This window comes from Protopterus annectens, chromosome 8.part0 (genome assembly GCF_019279795.1).
Source record: "Protopterus annectens isolate FY-2018-M chromosome 8.part0, PAN1.0, whole genome shotgun sequence".
In the NCBI taxonomy this organism is placed as follows: domain Eukaryota; kingdom Metazoa; phylum Chordata; order Ceratodontiformes; family Protopteridae; genus Protopterus; species Protopterus annectens.
Genome location: NC_056741.1, coordinates 141,711,608 through 141,727,727, shown reverse-complemented (window position 1 = coordinate 141,727,727; position 16,120 = coordinate 141,711,608). Strand labels below are relative to the sequence as shown.

Here is a 16,120-nt window from a genome sequence, read left to right as displayed (position 1 = left end):
TTGGACACTTGAAACCCTGAGAGAGGGGTGAGCACAACAGTAATGTGTTAAGCCAGTTGGACCAGATTACATGTGTCCAGTGGATATGTATGCGAAAAGGACAGCTATGTATGGGAAGTAATTCTTTTTGGGGAACAGATTGCCCTTTTTTTTTTTTTTTTTTTTTAGATGAGAGTGGGATGTTGGGGAAGGATAGTAGGTATAATTGGGGAGGTAGGTTGGGTAGGAATACAGACAAGACAGAAGACAAGGGGCAGTGTTGGACACGTGTGGGTAAACACCTTGGACAGGGAGGGTGGTTGTGAATCGAAAGCGCATGAGCCCCCGTATGGACACAGTGGGACTGAGGTCCCCACCCATGGCAGTTACCACTGCACCTTCACGGCCCCAAAGATGGCTGTGCTGGGGCTGAGCAGGAGGGGCAGGCTGACCCTCAAGATTTGCCACGCGGCCCTCAAGCTGGCATAGCCGATCTCCAAACTCCTTTCGAAGCTCAGTACGCACCAGACCCCGGACCTGGGAATGGGTGACAGTTTCCTGTCCGTGCTCACTCCTGTGGGGGGGACGAGCCCCATCCTCTGAGGTGGTTCTGCCCGAGGGTGGTTGCAGGACCAGCAGATGAGGAAGATCCGGAGCAGGACAGACGGATCCGCTGGGATCGACCATCCCAGAGAGGCTATGGTGTTGAGGTTTTACAGCATATGTTGGTTAGTCATGAACAATGTAATTCCAGGATTAGTTGTAACAGCATGCATGGGTGTTCCAGTTGAACCCATAAAACAAGTTTCCAGCAGTTGCATAGCAAACAGAACACATGCAGATTTGGAACATCAGTGGATATAATAACAGCATGCAGGTTACATTGATAACAACAGGCCACCAGTGATATTATTTCAACAGGGTACATTAATATTCAAACATTTAAATAAGTGTAGAACAATAGGGAACATGTCCCAACAGTAGGTTTTGTAAGGAACATACCCATTGATTTATGTGTTTAGATTATTGTTGCAGATAGAGTGTGGGGGGGGGCTTAACAACTGTATATTTTTCAGTTGCTCACAACTGTTCTGATAATTAGTCAAATCACTACTCTCCAGATATGCATTCACATTACATCTGCCTATGGCCTTGAGGTTGGGCAGTAGGTGTTGTACACAGTGTGTGACTACAGACTTCGTACAGCTAATATTATGCATGTACTTACCTTGTGAAACCTGTGGAGGAAATGTATGTTAACACTACTTGACTGTTTCTAGACAGTCACATATTCTTGGGTGAAAATATGCATGTAGCTTACTACCACTCCTAGGATTCAAACTCTGCCTGTTTGTTTAAAAATGTACCATGAGGCTGTGTTTTATCACAACCAGCTGTTGTGTTATTACTGTGCTTTCTTTGACTGTTGGTTACCTATTACTCTCTGGTACGGACAATCTGACCTTGAAATTCTAACATTTATGCATGGCCAACAGTTATACTGTGTAATCACACTTTCAGATATTACAGTGCAGAAAACAATGGTTAACAAACATTAGCATTCAGTTATCAGATCTTGGTACATGGAACATTTCTTATAGTTAATTTGTTTTACATCTCCAGAATCTTTGCCAGTTGAGCCTTACTTACTTAATGCTATCAGACCCATAGTTGCTGTGCAAAATCTGTACACATTTATAATCTTAACGCATAGAAAATAAAATACAACAGTTTGGGGTTTAGACTTTTATTGACAGGTAAACACGCTTTAATTGATATATACCCAATACATCAATATTACTCTGCTAATCTGTCATTTATTCAGTACAAACAATCATACCTTTCAACATCTTAGAGTGAGACATCTGGACAAAGCCATACAAAAAGTGGTACAAATAGGGACAAATTTGAAATATTGCTCTTACAAACTTAGAAAGTTGATAGAATAACAGGTTTTGCATTAGCATGCATTTTCTGAAGGGTATGAAGTCTTAAACTCACGTCTGCCATTATTATTTTTAACTTCAATCTTTAATGATTTGCCAGAAAGCCACAATTTGTGTGGGAAACAGACTAAACATATAAGGCAGATATCTGAGCATTCTGCAAAAATCTGTACAATTGAGAGGTATGCAAACAATACACAAATTTCACTGCTGACAGGTGATATTCTGCTCCTTTCTGTTATTTGCCCTGACTGCTGCAAGCTACATTTGTACTCACCAGCCTCGTGAAGCAGCTTTTGCAACCTGCTGGCGTGAGCTTACATGTTCACAACCCTCTCATCTGCAGCTGGACAGGGAAACATTTATGCATACCTATCCATCACATACATAGGCTGGAGTATCTTGAACATTACTTGATACTGATACACACATCTGGGACATTCCGTGCTAGAGTGTCTTGTATCCATTGGACCAACTGATCCCTCTTCCTATGCTTCAGATCGGCAAAGTGGTGCCAGACCTGTTCAACAGTCTGAGGGATAACAGTAGCACTGGTGATGTCACATGCGATACAGTCCCAAGCCTCTGCTTTGTATTGGGAGCCCTGGTACTGGCCCTGCAACAGTCTCCCTTAATGGTCTTTCACAAGGAGTCCAACTATGACCCTGGACTCTTGAATGCCCAAGTGTTGCACCCTAAAGTGAGAACCCTCTCCATCGGTGCTTGCAGTGATGAGCTACAACAGGTTATGAGCTGCATTCCTGCCTACGATGTTTATATAGGGCTGATTTCCCACACTTTGCCATGATTGGATCATTTTGAATATGCTGAGCTAAGCTAAGCTACGGGTAAACCCGCTTAGCTAAAGTTGGCAGTGCTTAAAGGTGCATGTTGAGCACTGCTTACCAGTGGGCAAATCCACTTAGCTGGGCTACTCATTGCTTAGCAATTATGTTTATGCAATGCTTATACCAGCTAAGCATAGCTGTGCACTGCTTAACATGGCTCAAATTTAATTTTATATACTATCAGCTTTATGGGATTGAGTCATCATTACTGACATATTATAATTTTATGTTTACCTTCCCCTGACACCCCCTATGTGCTTCCATTACATTTATTCTTGTGTTACTGTACTGTATCTGGGGCACTTGTGTTTATATGGGGGATTTCGCATATTTTCTGGACTGACACCTTTTTTTGGTTCTGCTACACTACTCTGGGTGAGAAATATTATTTACTACCTCATTTATTACAACATATGACTTTTACAACTGCTTTCACATATAAAAGTGAAAAGACTTCATTGAGGCTCGAACCGTGAATGCCTGCTTGCAAAGTTGAAGTTCTAACTGCTACACTATTTCAGATTACTTGTGTAGCTGATATTTTCCTATTTAACTCCTTCAGATATTTAAGTTATGCTAAGCATAGGTGAACGAAGTGCACATCCTCTCAAATATGCTGAAACTGTATTGCGGCCCAAAAAATTAAAAAAAAAAAAATATATATATATATATATATATATATATATATATATATATATATATATGGATCTACTTTTCTTGATCAAAAATACACCTCTTCGAAAAAGAAAAGTAGACCCACACTTACATGAAAGTGCACTTCACCGAAAGTGCACTTTTGTGAAGATTGTTTCAGCGAACCGCTCAGGAAACCTTAAACAATGTTTTGGCTGTGCCCCCCACACACCCCTAGTTAAATATACCAGTTCTGACATTGCACTACAATGGGGAAACAGGTAAATTCCCTTTCCCCACTGTTCCTTAACAGTTCATTGAACCATTCTTCACAAAAGTATACTTTCGGTGATGTACACTTTCGCACAAATGTGGGTCTACTTCTCTTTCTCGAAGTACTGTACTTTCGTAGAAGAGAAGTAGACCCATATATATATATATATATATATATATATATATATATATATATATATATATATATATATATATATATATATATATATATATATATATGTGTGTGTGTGTGTGTGTGATTTAATGGTTTTTTTTTTTTTTTTTTAATGGGATAGGTTTGGCATATTGTGTGAATTTTCAGATGTGTATATGAAGAACAGTTGATTTTAAGTCTGCACATCCTTTGGAAATTCATGCTAATACGAAAGCTGTTATTCTATCAACTTTCTGTTTGTATGTGCTATATTTAAACTGTGTCCCTATTTGTCCCCCCAACATTTGTGTATTTGGCCAGTGTTTGTGCTCTCTGGGGTTGAGAGGTATCCTCTCTCCTTTTGAATTGCCGAACGGCAATTCTGGAGTGCAGGGGGCATGTGTATTTTGAGAGCTCTGGTCTCAGACACACACCCCTGCACTCATACACACAGATCATGTCCATGTAAGACTACAGCAGCGCACCTTCATTAATAATCATGGCGTGCTGCTGCTCTACATGGACACAATCCATTTTGTCCAAGAAAGCTTATTCTTGCACGGAAGTTTCATGAATCCGGGGGTATATCTATGGTATTTATATAGCTGTCCTTCTCCATCAGTGTGTAAACCAAATTTATTGCAGGATAAACTCCTAAATCCTTCTGTACTGTTATCCCACACCACTGTTTGCAAAACAGATATGAGAGTGATGTTTCACAATCTACTCACACATGTTCGTACTACAATTGGCAGAGATCATCTTTCATTAATTAAAATTTTACTGGCTAAATGTGTTAAAGCTTGACAGTAATAGCAGGATATAGTTTACCCACAGTACTGAGTATAGGATTTGCAGGCATAAAGAGTAACCCTAGCACCTACAATGGGTAGCAGTATTATTCAGAACGTCCAAAGAATCAAAAACTTGTTATGCTTCACTCTGTAAATGTGTTTATTTAAGAACCGGTGAATATCATAAATGTTATTACAGTTTCCAGTACATTGAATGTAATGTCACCCACACTGAAGTCAGTGTTGCAAAACTGATTATTCATAGTTCTGTTGGAAAACTTTTGGAAGACAAAGTGCAAGTGTTACGTACATTGTTTTTCTTTCATGAAATACCATAGAAAGTTATCTGTGAATACTCAAATGTCTTTCATGTCACTATCTGACTGTGCGAAATGCCCTTAGATTTTGAATAGTAAACCGTAACAACAAAACAACCCTATACAAAATGTCTCATCTGTTAACAGGCCCCTTTTTAAGTCTTTTTCACCACTGCTTTCCACAGATCTGTGATGTCCCCAAGAGACACTACAGTTACCTGCTACTGCTGCTGACCTCGTCGATGCAGCATAAGTTAATACTGGGGACACTGCAGCTGACTCCTGTATATGCATAATGAAAATTGAATCACCGTTTGTACGCAGTAAATCTTCCACATTTTCTCTTCGATAGATAATCCATGTATAGACAAAACAGTACCTGTATCAGAACATTGCACAACTGCTACCCAAGTAAAGCTCCTACCCACCTTCAGCTTGTTTTTTCTGTAACTGAAAAAGAACCTAGTAGGCAGACTACTTATTTTGACTTCCTGAAGTAGTGTCTGTGGAATATTATCATTATCTTCCAGTGCAGCTAAGAGAGCTTTCAATTCCACTGTATGATCAGAGCATCCATTCACCTCATTGTCTTACATGCCATCATTGTCCTCCCATTGTACATAGCAGCACAATTGAAATTATTCATGGCTATGGTAAGGGATGTTACCTGGTACACAGGCCAGATTTCCACACTCCCATCGTACATAGCAGCACAATTGAAATTATTCATGGCTATGGTAAGGGATGTTACCTGGTACACAGGCCAGATTTCCACACTGACCTGGCATGACTACCCCAGTGGAAAAAGTTAATCAATAATGTATGTAATACTTAGATTATAGTGTATAGTAAAACAGCACAGCAAAACTGATGTTCATCGTGTTTCACTGTTGCAGTCATTACACTTGGGTTATCCTGCTGGCAGGCTACCCGCAGTCGGCCTGAATTCCAAAGTCCTGGTCCGGCGTCGGTTGCTGTCACCTCTTCCCTGACATCAGTGTGCCAGGGGTATAAAAGATGCAGCCAACTCCATTTTATTCAGTCTTTCTTGCCACATGGTGCCCGAAGCAAAAGCAGTTTGCAAGTGCCGGTTGGCCGACTCCTGAGATTTTCGAAATCGAATTTCAGATCCGAAGTCTTCAATAAAGCTAAGTACCCCATTGGGGAAACTTTTTTCTTGCTCCAGACTGATATCAGAAAAAGTTAACAATTGTATTTCTTGTGGGAAGCAAATACCTCATAAGGATTTCCACTCTTACTGTATTCCTTGCCTAGGCCCTGACCACGACGTTGCTAGTTGTCGGTTTTGTGCTAGATTTAACTAACACACTATTAAGCGTTGGTACGATTTTGCTTTTCATTATTTTGGCAGAAGGTTTAATTACATAATGCCATCGGAACAACCGACAACCAGAATTCATAAAAAGCGCAAGGATCAAGACAAGGACAAGCATCTGAGGTCTAAAACCGACGACGAAGCCTCTTCTAGGCCAGTCGCCGGTGCTCAGTGAGGTGTTTTTGCAGCCCCTGACTCCTGCTACCTCAGAGCCACAGGCCGCCTCTGACTCCCACATGGAGACAGCTAGGCCTCTGGATACTCAAGGTATTGGCCCTTCGGAAATTAATCCCTCAGATGGGTCCGGAGCCGCTGAGCAGGCATCGGCTTCTGAGGGTGTCTTCAGACCTACACAACTTTATATAAAGCCTACTTCAGCATCCAAGACAAAGTCTAAAACAGTTTTAAAGACAAGGAAACCAGTACAGCATTCTCCAGGACAGACTTCTATGCCTAAAAAACAGATGCTCAAAATGGCCAAAGACCTAATTACTTTGATCAAGCGTTTCCATCGCCCTCCTGATAAGAGGCCTAGGCAGGACACTGAATATGATTCCTCTGATCAGGTTTCCATTTCCTCTCATTCCTCTTCTGATCAGGGATATTCTGTTCCTCCCTATGAGGATTCTGATGCTGAAGATTCTATTACTTCAGCTTCTCCTCCTGAGGACTATTCATTTGGGGAAACCCTGCATACCATGAGGGAGCATTTCCATTGGGAGAGCCAGGATTATTCCGATTCTAAGAAAAGACTTAAGAGACTTTCTTTTACTTCCTCAGCACAGACCTCTTGCAATTCCCCCTGTTCTAGACATAGTAGATGATGTTTTTTCAGAATCCGGCCTGTCTCCAGACTCTCTACCTCCTGCCCCTGTTAAGCTGGACAGATACTACAGGGTCCCAGACTCCCATAAATTTCTTTACAAGAACCCTGCTGCAGACCCAGAAACTATCTCACAGGGTCCCAAAGGGGTCAAGGTTGCTTCTGCCAAAAACCCTGTCTCCACAGATAGAGATTCTAGGGCTTTGGACAGATGGGGGAAAAAAGTTTACACGTCTGGTACCTTGGCTGTAAGGGCTTTACATTGTCAATTTCATATGCTCAAATATCAGCAATACTTAATGTCTTTGTTAAAACAAAAAAAGTTGTCAAATTCTGAATGTTCTGAGAACAAAGATTTGCAGGATTTATTGCATGCAGCGGAACAAGTGGGAAAACATACTTTGCAATGTGGCTATGATTCACTGGAGGCCTCGTGCAGGGCCGCTGTTACAGGTTCTGTTATTAGAAGGCATGCTTGGTTAAAGGAACAGAATCTGCCTGATCATGTTAAAGCAAAATTATTGGATGCTCCATTACAGCATGATACTTTGTTTGGTGTTAAGGCAGAAGAGGTGTTGAAGAAAATGGAGGATAAGGCAAAATCTATGCAGGTAGTAAAGGATTTCTTACAGGTACAGCCACCCAGATTTAGCAGGAAGTGGCCCTCTAAGAATTAGTCCTTTCCACTGTCAGACAGACCACAAAGAGGCAGATTCAGATGCCCTAGAGGCAGGCAACAGCCCCAGGGCTCATACAGGCCCAAACAACGGGGTGCTTCTACCTCCAAAAGTGGAGAAGACAAATCACAGCCTTATAGAAAACAGTCCCAATGACTTCCCTCTGCCAATGCCAAGCACTTATTTTTTGACAGCACCCTTAGGGGGAAAGCTAGCACTTATTTCACAAAACTGGCACAAGATAACAGGTTCCACTTTCACACCCTTCCAAAGGCAAAAGGTATGCCAGACCTGCCACACAATCAATGGCAAGAGGCACAAAAACAAGTTTCATCTCTCATGGACACGGGGGCTATTCAGCCAGTGCCACAACAAGAGCAGGGACAAGGATTTTACTCAAGACTTTTCTTAGTACCAAGAAAGGACAAAGCCTGGAGTCAGATTCTGGACCTGTCTATTCTGAATACTTTTCTGGATGTCCCAAAATTCAAACTGTTGACTCTACAGCAGCTTCTGCCCATGCTGGACAAGAAGGCTTGGCTTGTAACTTTGGACCTCAAAGAGGCATACCTGCATGTCCCGATCAGACAATCTTGCAGAAGATACCTCTAATTCATAGCTGGCTCACTGCACTACCAATTCTCTGCACTGCCCTTTGGCTTATCTACTGCGCCCAGGGTCTTCACAAAATGCCTGGCACCAGTAATTGCATTTTGCAGACAAAGAGGAATTCAAATATATCCCTACTTGGACGACTGCCTTATTCAAGCAAAGACCAAAGATATTCTACTACAGCATCTGGCGTTTGTAAAAAGATTACTAATTTGCCTAGGGTACACAGTAAACGAAAAGAAATCAAAACTAGTACCCTCTCAAGAGATAATATTCCTGGGTGCAAGCTTAAATACAACTGCCCAGATGGCTTATCTCATGCCAGACAAACAAAGGCATCTGACTTCTTACTTCAAAGACATGGCAACAAAGACCCAGTTATCTGCAAGAAAAATTCTGCAGGCTCTGGGCTACATGGCATCCTGCATTCTACTAATTCCATATGCAAGACTGCATATGAGGAAACTACAATGGTATCTAAAAAGTGTTTGGACTCAACATTGCCACAGCCTGGAAACAGTAATTACTCTCATTCCCTGCCTGCAACAGGAATTTCAATGGTGGGCACAGGCCTGTCACAACAAGGGACAGCCATTCACCTTACCCACTGCCAGGCAGACACTAACAACAGATGCATCAGATTATGCCTGGGGGGCGCACATAGCAGGAAAATGTATTCAGGGCACATGGCCCACAAACCAAATGCATCTTCATATCAGTCAAAAAGAGATGCTAGCTGTACAAAATGCCCTGACAGCCTTCAAGGACCTATTTCATCCAGGACAACTACTGATAAAGACGGACAATACTACAGTCATGTGGTACATAAACAAGCAAGGGGGCACACATTCCTACCCCCTCTGCAGGCAAGCCATGACTTTATGGAACACAGCATTGACTTATCAAGTACATATGCAAGCACAATTCCTGCCAGGAAAGACAAATACTTTGGCAGACGAACTAAGCAGAAATCTCATGGATCCTCACGAGTGGAAACTAGATCCACAAATCTTCAACGTGATAACAGGGAAATGGGGATGCCCAGACATAGATCTATTCGCCTCCTCTCACAACTGCCAGCTACAGAGATTCTCCACTCGGACTTATCACAAGCAAGCATGGAAAGTGGACACCTTTCATTCAGCTGGAAAGCCCTTACAGTATATGCCTTCCCTACTCTGCCTCTCCTCTCCAAGGTACTCCTAAAGGTCAGACGAGAAAAGCCAAAAATGATGCTGATTGCCCCAGACTGGCCACGCCAGCACTGGTACCCAATCCTAAAGAGCTTGTCTCAAGGCCCAGCCTGGACATTGCCTCTAATACCTCATTTGCTGACCCAACAGAACAATCAGATCCTGCACAACCAACTCAGAACCCTAAATCTGGCTGCATGGCGAATAATGTAATCACTCAGAACACACCTCTCTCTAAAGCAGTTATGGATGTTATTTTGGAGGCCAGGAGGCCCAGCACGAGAAATTCTTATGCAGAAAAATGGAAGAGATTCTGTGCTTGGAACCAAGCGCAGGGAATTGACTCGCTTGTACCAAATATTCCTCAGATTTTGCAATAACTAACTGAGATGCTGGACAAAAGCCTATCCTTCTCATCAATTAAGATCCATGCCTCTGCCATTTCAGCTCATTAAAATACAGACCCACCTATTTTTTCTCATCCACTGCTAAGACAGTTTCTCAGAGGGGCCAAAAACATAAGACCTCCAAGGAGAGCTCCAATACCTTCATGGGACCTCAATTTTGTCTTGGAAAAACTTACACTGCCTCCTTTTGAGCCAGCCAATACAGCAGAGATAAAATACTTGTCATGGAAAACCGCTCTTCTCCTAGCAATAACTTCAGCAAGAAGAGTCTCAGAGTTACAGGCACTAATGGCTGTGGAACCTTTTATTATTTTCCATCAGGACAGGGTTTCTCTAAGGACAAACCCGACATTTATGCCTAAGGTAGTGTCCAGCGTGGCTCTTAACCAAAACCATACATTTGCCTACCTTTTATCCAAACCCACAGAATAAGGGGGAGAGACTTCTGCATACTTTGGACATACACCGGCAGCTACGCTTTTACTTGGACAAGACTAAAGCCTTCAGAAAGACTGAGCAACTCTTGGTGGCATATGCTGCAGGTTCGCAAGGAAAAGCCATTTCAAAGCAGACTATTTCAAAATGGATAGGCCACTGCATTCATTTCTGCTATTCACAACATGGCAAATCAGTGCCCAAGGGCATTAGGCCACATTCTACCAGAGCAGCAGCCACTTCAGCAGCCTTCCTCAGAGGAGTACCAACCAAGGATATTTTGGAGGCTGCAACATGGTCTTCAGTGCACACTTTTACAAAGCACTACCATTTACCTCTCTACTCTAAATGCAGAGCAGGCTTTGCCATTGCAGTTCTGCAGGGCCTCATAGCCACTCCAAACTCTATTTAGGCCCAGCCACCCAACCTCAGCTTTGGGATTCAACCCAAGTGTAATAACTGCAACAGTGAAACATGATCAACATAGTACAGTTGTGTACCTACCATAAATGTAGATGTTCGAGTGTATTCACTGTTGCAGTCCAGGTTACCCTCCCACCATCCCCCTATTTCTTTGCTGGGACTTATCTATACCTCTCTATTCTATACAACCTATGTGGTGTATTTGCTTGTAGATGAAGGCTATGTGCATGCTTGTTTATGATCATAATTTTTACAGCCTACCCTTTTGGGGGCACCTGACATCTGGGGCAAGAAAAACTGAAGAAAATGGCGTTGGCTGCATCTTTTATACCCCTGGTGCACTTACGTCAGGGAAGACGCGACAGCAACCGACGCCGGACCAGAACTTTGGAATTCAGGCCAACTGCGGGTTGCCTGACAGCAGGATAACCCAAGTGTAATGACAGCAACAGTGAATACACTTGAACATCTACATTTATGGTAGGTACACAACTGTACTTTTTGCCTGTGCTAATGTCATATTTGCATGTCATTTTATGAGATTTTCAATGAGGGAACTAGAATGATGTTCTGTTTTTGCAAGCACTTTTTTCTGTTCCAGGTTTGAGAAATGGAAAACTTTAAGGTATGGATGTGTAAAAATACTTGATCATTGAATACAATGGGAATAAGTAGTATATATTAGCTGTTCAGTTTCAGTAGGGTCCAGATAACATATGCAGATATGAGAGAGTGTCATACATGAAGTTTCTAGTGGAATAACTTACAGTACCAGTGATATCTGGTAGGTCTACTGTAATGGTCTGAGAAGACAACCACAATTATGACAAGAACACCAAATAATGCTAACTGTATTTACTGTGGAGTTTAGCATATTTCATTGGTTTTATTTCTTTTTTTTTTTTTCATTTAGATATGTTTAGCTTAATGCCCAAGGGTATGAGAAATATAAATACAATGAGGAGATACCAGCTTTTTTGAAGAATTGCCCACAAGACTTTTTAGCATATTTCATTGGTTTTATTTCTTTTTTTTTCATTTAGATATGTTTAGCTTAATGCCCAAGGATATGAGAAATATAAATACAATGAGGAGATACCAGCTTTTTTGAAGAATTGCCCACAAGACTTTGTTTTACATGTAATGCAGAGGTACTTTAATACTCTGGACAATACACATATATAACATCGGTAAATGACCAAAGTGGAATGTTCAAAATAAAAAGTGAGTCTCATAAAACATATACAGTTGATTTGGGCAGTGAGTCACCATCATGCAGTTGTGAAGATTGGAGAAGATTCCTCTTGCCATGCAAGCACGTGTTGCATTTTTTGCTGCATTGATGAATGGAGGTGGAATCGCCTTCATAACTCATATTCCGAAAACCCATTGTTTATATTAGATAAAGACTGTCATGCAATGATCAGTGGGAGACATCCAAAGATTGTTGCAAAACAGGAGCATGTACAGGTACTGAAAACAGATCAATCATTACTTGACCTGCCGCCATGTAGGAGAAGTAGGAGAACCATGTTAATCGGGCAGTGTACACAGTACCTAAAGAAAATAACAGATTGTTTATTTGGTGACAAATGAGAACCATGTTAATCGGGCAGTGTACACAGTACCTAAAGAAAATAACAGATTGTTTATTTGGTGACAAATGAAAGTCTACAAAACCTTTCTGATATGCAAAAACAAGTATCAGAATATGCATACACAGAATTACTAGCTGATCATGGTTTACCACTGATTGAGTCACCTGGTAAGCAGCAGTCACATGGATAAATACATCACCTTCCACAATGAAAATATGGAAAAAAAACGTCTTGAGCACAGAGGGTTGGGAAAAAAACAGACCTGCAGAAGGTTGATGTCTGGGAAAGTACTGAGATGATATCTGAGAATACCAAAGAACATAAATACACAATCGAAGATGATGTCGATATCTTGTCAGTTATTGTTATCGCAATGACACTACCAGAGGAACTGTTACATGACGTCACAGAGGATGCAGAGAAATGGTCATTGCTTCCAGGTAACAGGCTGACAGCTCAGGAAGAATAGTCAGAAACAGTGGAAGATGAAGATGACACCTGGAGTAATTCATGGAATCAAACTGGCATACAGAGACAAAAATATTTCCACTTGTGAATGGCTCAGTGATAGCATCATTAATGCATGTCAGTATTTACTTGCGGAAAATCATCCATGTTATGGTTGTTTCATAGACACTGTGCTTCTTGCTCATAAGTCTGAGAGTGAAATTGACTCTGAAAAGATTATCCAGATTCATCATCTTGAGGCACACAGGGTTGTGTCAAGCAGGTGTGGCACATGTATAACAGTCTCTGACTCTCTACAATTCTCTGGCATGTCAGACACACCAAAGTAGCAGCTCATTAGAATGTATGCCCCATTATTTGCAGGTGCAGATCAAGTGCTTGGCATTAATTTTTTGTGTTGTCAAAAACATATAGGATCCAGTGACAGTGGTCTTTTTGCTGTGGCCAGTGCTGTTGCTCCTGCAAATGAATTATGTTTGTCGAACAAACACTTCATCCAAAGGGACATGAGACGATATTTAATTCAATGCATTGATGAGAGAGAGAGGTAAAGATGCTTCCACACAAACTAGTGAAAAAAAAGTGTAAGAAAGTACAATTGACACTCCATTGGTTCTGCAACATATATAAAGTGGATGATTGAATGCCATGTATGTAAAACATGGCTACATTTCACATGTGCTGGTGTTGCAAAGGATGACCGGTGTGTGAAAACCGCAAAGAGGTTCTTTTGCAATAGATACAGCAAAAACAGCAGTGGAGTAGTGTGATGCACTAAAACAGGTGTATTTTCATCTGTGGCACTGTTCTAATGTGACATTACATTTCATGGCTTTCAACACTGTGGTTCTGTTGACCAGCCATACTGTCAGTGTTATAGGGCAAAGACCCAGTAGTATTACTCGAGTGCTTACTTCTTGTCTTGATGGTAGTGCTCCACTGTCATATTGTATTTTACCTCATTTTTGGCATAGATTGCACTTTGCTATGTAAAATATCAGTATTTTGTATATTTCACTGATATAGTACAAATATACTAGCAGTTCAATCAAGCTGAAAACTGAAGCAGTGCAGGGAATTTCCGTAAACAAGCAGTTATGACTGGTGTCAAGGGAAAACCTAAGAAGAGACCATAGCAACTGTATACTTTCACTGGAGTAATATACAAGATAGGGAAGTGAAGTAGTACTAGAATGTTTCTGTTTTGTGAGTAGCCTAACAAAGACAAGACAAAAATGTCATGTAGATGTAAGAGTGACATGCACATGGAATTGGACTGCATTGTGCAGTAGTGTACCTGCAAATGAAGGCAGATAAGTAACTCAAGCCCTAAGGAAACATCTAGTAGGAGTATGAATGTAGTCAGAATCATTGCAGATATATGCATAGTCATCAATGATGTGACAAATTGCACACTGTGTCATTGTGGCACAACATATATTTCAGTGATTTCTGCATCGCATCATTATGTGCAGTTCCATTGTAAATACTTTGTTTTAGAAGAGTGATTTTAGTTGGTACTGGAATTACACTAAATGTTTTACACTTATAGAGTTTCATGAGTAGGGTCTACTTCAGAAGACTGACAGCTTAAAACACGGAAATTCAAATGATCAAAAACTCAACATATAGAATGTAAAACAGAGTGAGAAGGTCATGCAGGAAAAACAATCCGTAAAAGCTAAATGAAAACTCCAGCCAAGCTAGAACTTCCACTTAAACCTGTTGAATCAGAGGCACATGGGATATATGCAAATGACCCTTATTCTGAATACCCATGACTTATTTCAAGCCACATCAGTGGACAATTTCAGGTCAATAAAGCCAAACCCCACTAGCGGTGGATATGTGTATTTCAGCCTTGTTGTGTATGACCTCATCATCACAGCACAGGCAGAGTGTTTGACTAAGCATAAGAAACACAGGGCTGTTATACCCAGCTGATGTCCATTACCATTAGGGTGACTACAAAATATCCCGACTAACAAACTAAAACAATCAGTAAAAACTAAATGAAAACTCCTGCCAAACTAGAACTTCCACTGAGTGACCTCTCCGACCTCTTGAATCAGAGGCACATGAGATATATGCAGATATCCCATGTGCCTCTGATTCAAGAGGTTTGAGAGGTCATTCAGTAGAAATTCAAGCTTGGGTAAATATAGATGTGGAATATTTCCCTTCAGTGGTATTGTGCATTCTGGGAGTTGGTATATATAATTAGTTTTACAGCTTTGAATTGAGCAACTATTAACAGAATGCTGTGGATTCAGATTATCACTTTGATGTTACTATGGGTATTATTACTGATGCTTTTTAAATAATTGTTACCTACCTCAGTATTACTGTCCAGATGAGTGTTCTAAAGTGTGCACTACTACAGTTATGCACTGATTTATGGTTTATTTTTACTGCAAATATTGTGGGTGCACAATACCATAAACTTCATGTTACATATGTGTTTGTGTCAGTACTGTACTTGCATTTGATCAGTGTTATGAGTGTAAAAGGACATGTTGCACTGTTTCATGTAACAGTAACAAATAACTCATTGGTGCTCACAGAAATATTCATGGTTGAAGCATCAGCAGTTGTATAGTGTTTAAAAGAAATATGTATATCTACTTTGTATATTTATATGTTTTATTCTCACCAGTGGAACATCTTCAGAAAAATAAATAGGTTGAAATATAAAACTTACATTTCATTTGTAAAATCTGTGTCTGTGTTTGTTTCCATTAAGACCTATTTCTGTTTGTGACATTTTTTTAAAAGTGATATACAAACCATTCTACATTTTCAATAATTACAGCAGTGTCTTGAAGTTCCAAAGGTACAGCAGCATTGCATTATAATCAGTAATAATGTTTAGGAAGTAACAGGTCAAATGTTGTCAATGCAGTAATCTGCACAAGTTGTGTGTCTTACAGGTCAGGTTAGGTAATGGGAAATCAGTGCTGCAGCAGCCATCAAGCTGACAAAGAAAGAACTCTGAAAGTAATGTTGATGTGGCAATCAGTACTCCCTCATACATGGTGATACACAATGGTGGCAGGTGTGAGTGTTATTTCCCTTTAACGTTACAGCTGCAGTATGACACTTAGAAGTTTACACAGTGTGTCCATACTGTATTCTTGGCGTTGTACAACAGCCACTATATCCCAACCTGACATATTCCAAGCATTCCTGCTGTACACCTTACAT

General features: G+C 40.7%; 1 protein-coding gene across 1 annotated transcript in view; it reads left to right on the top strand.

Annotated features, from left to right (window-relative positions):
- The window catches only part of LOC122808165 (alpha-2-macroglobulin-P-like), a 686,630-nt gene extending 681,665 nt beyond the window's left edge, over nt 1-4,965 (top strand). The window contains exon 16 of the mRNA XM_044079138.1: nt 4,797-4,965. Within this exon, the coding sequence (XP_043935073.1) occupies nt 4,797-4,965 (169 nt within the window). The remainder of the gene's footprint in view (nt 1-4,796) is intronic.
- The last annotated feature ends 11,155 nt before the right edge of the window (nt 4,966-16,120 follow it).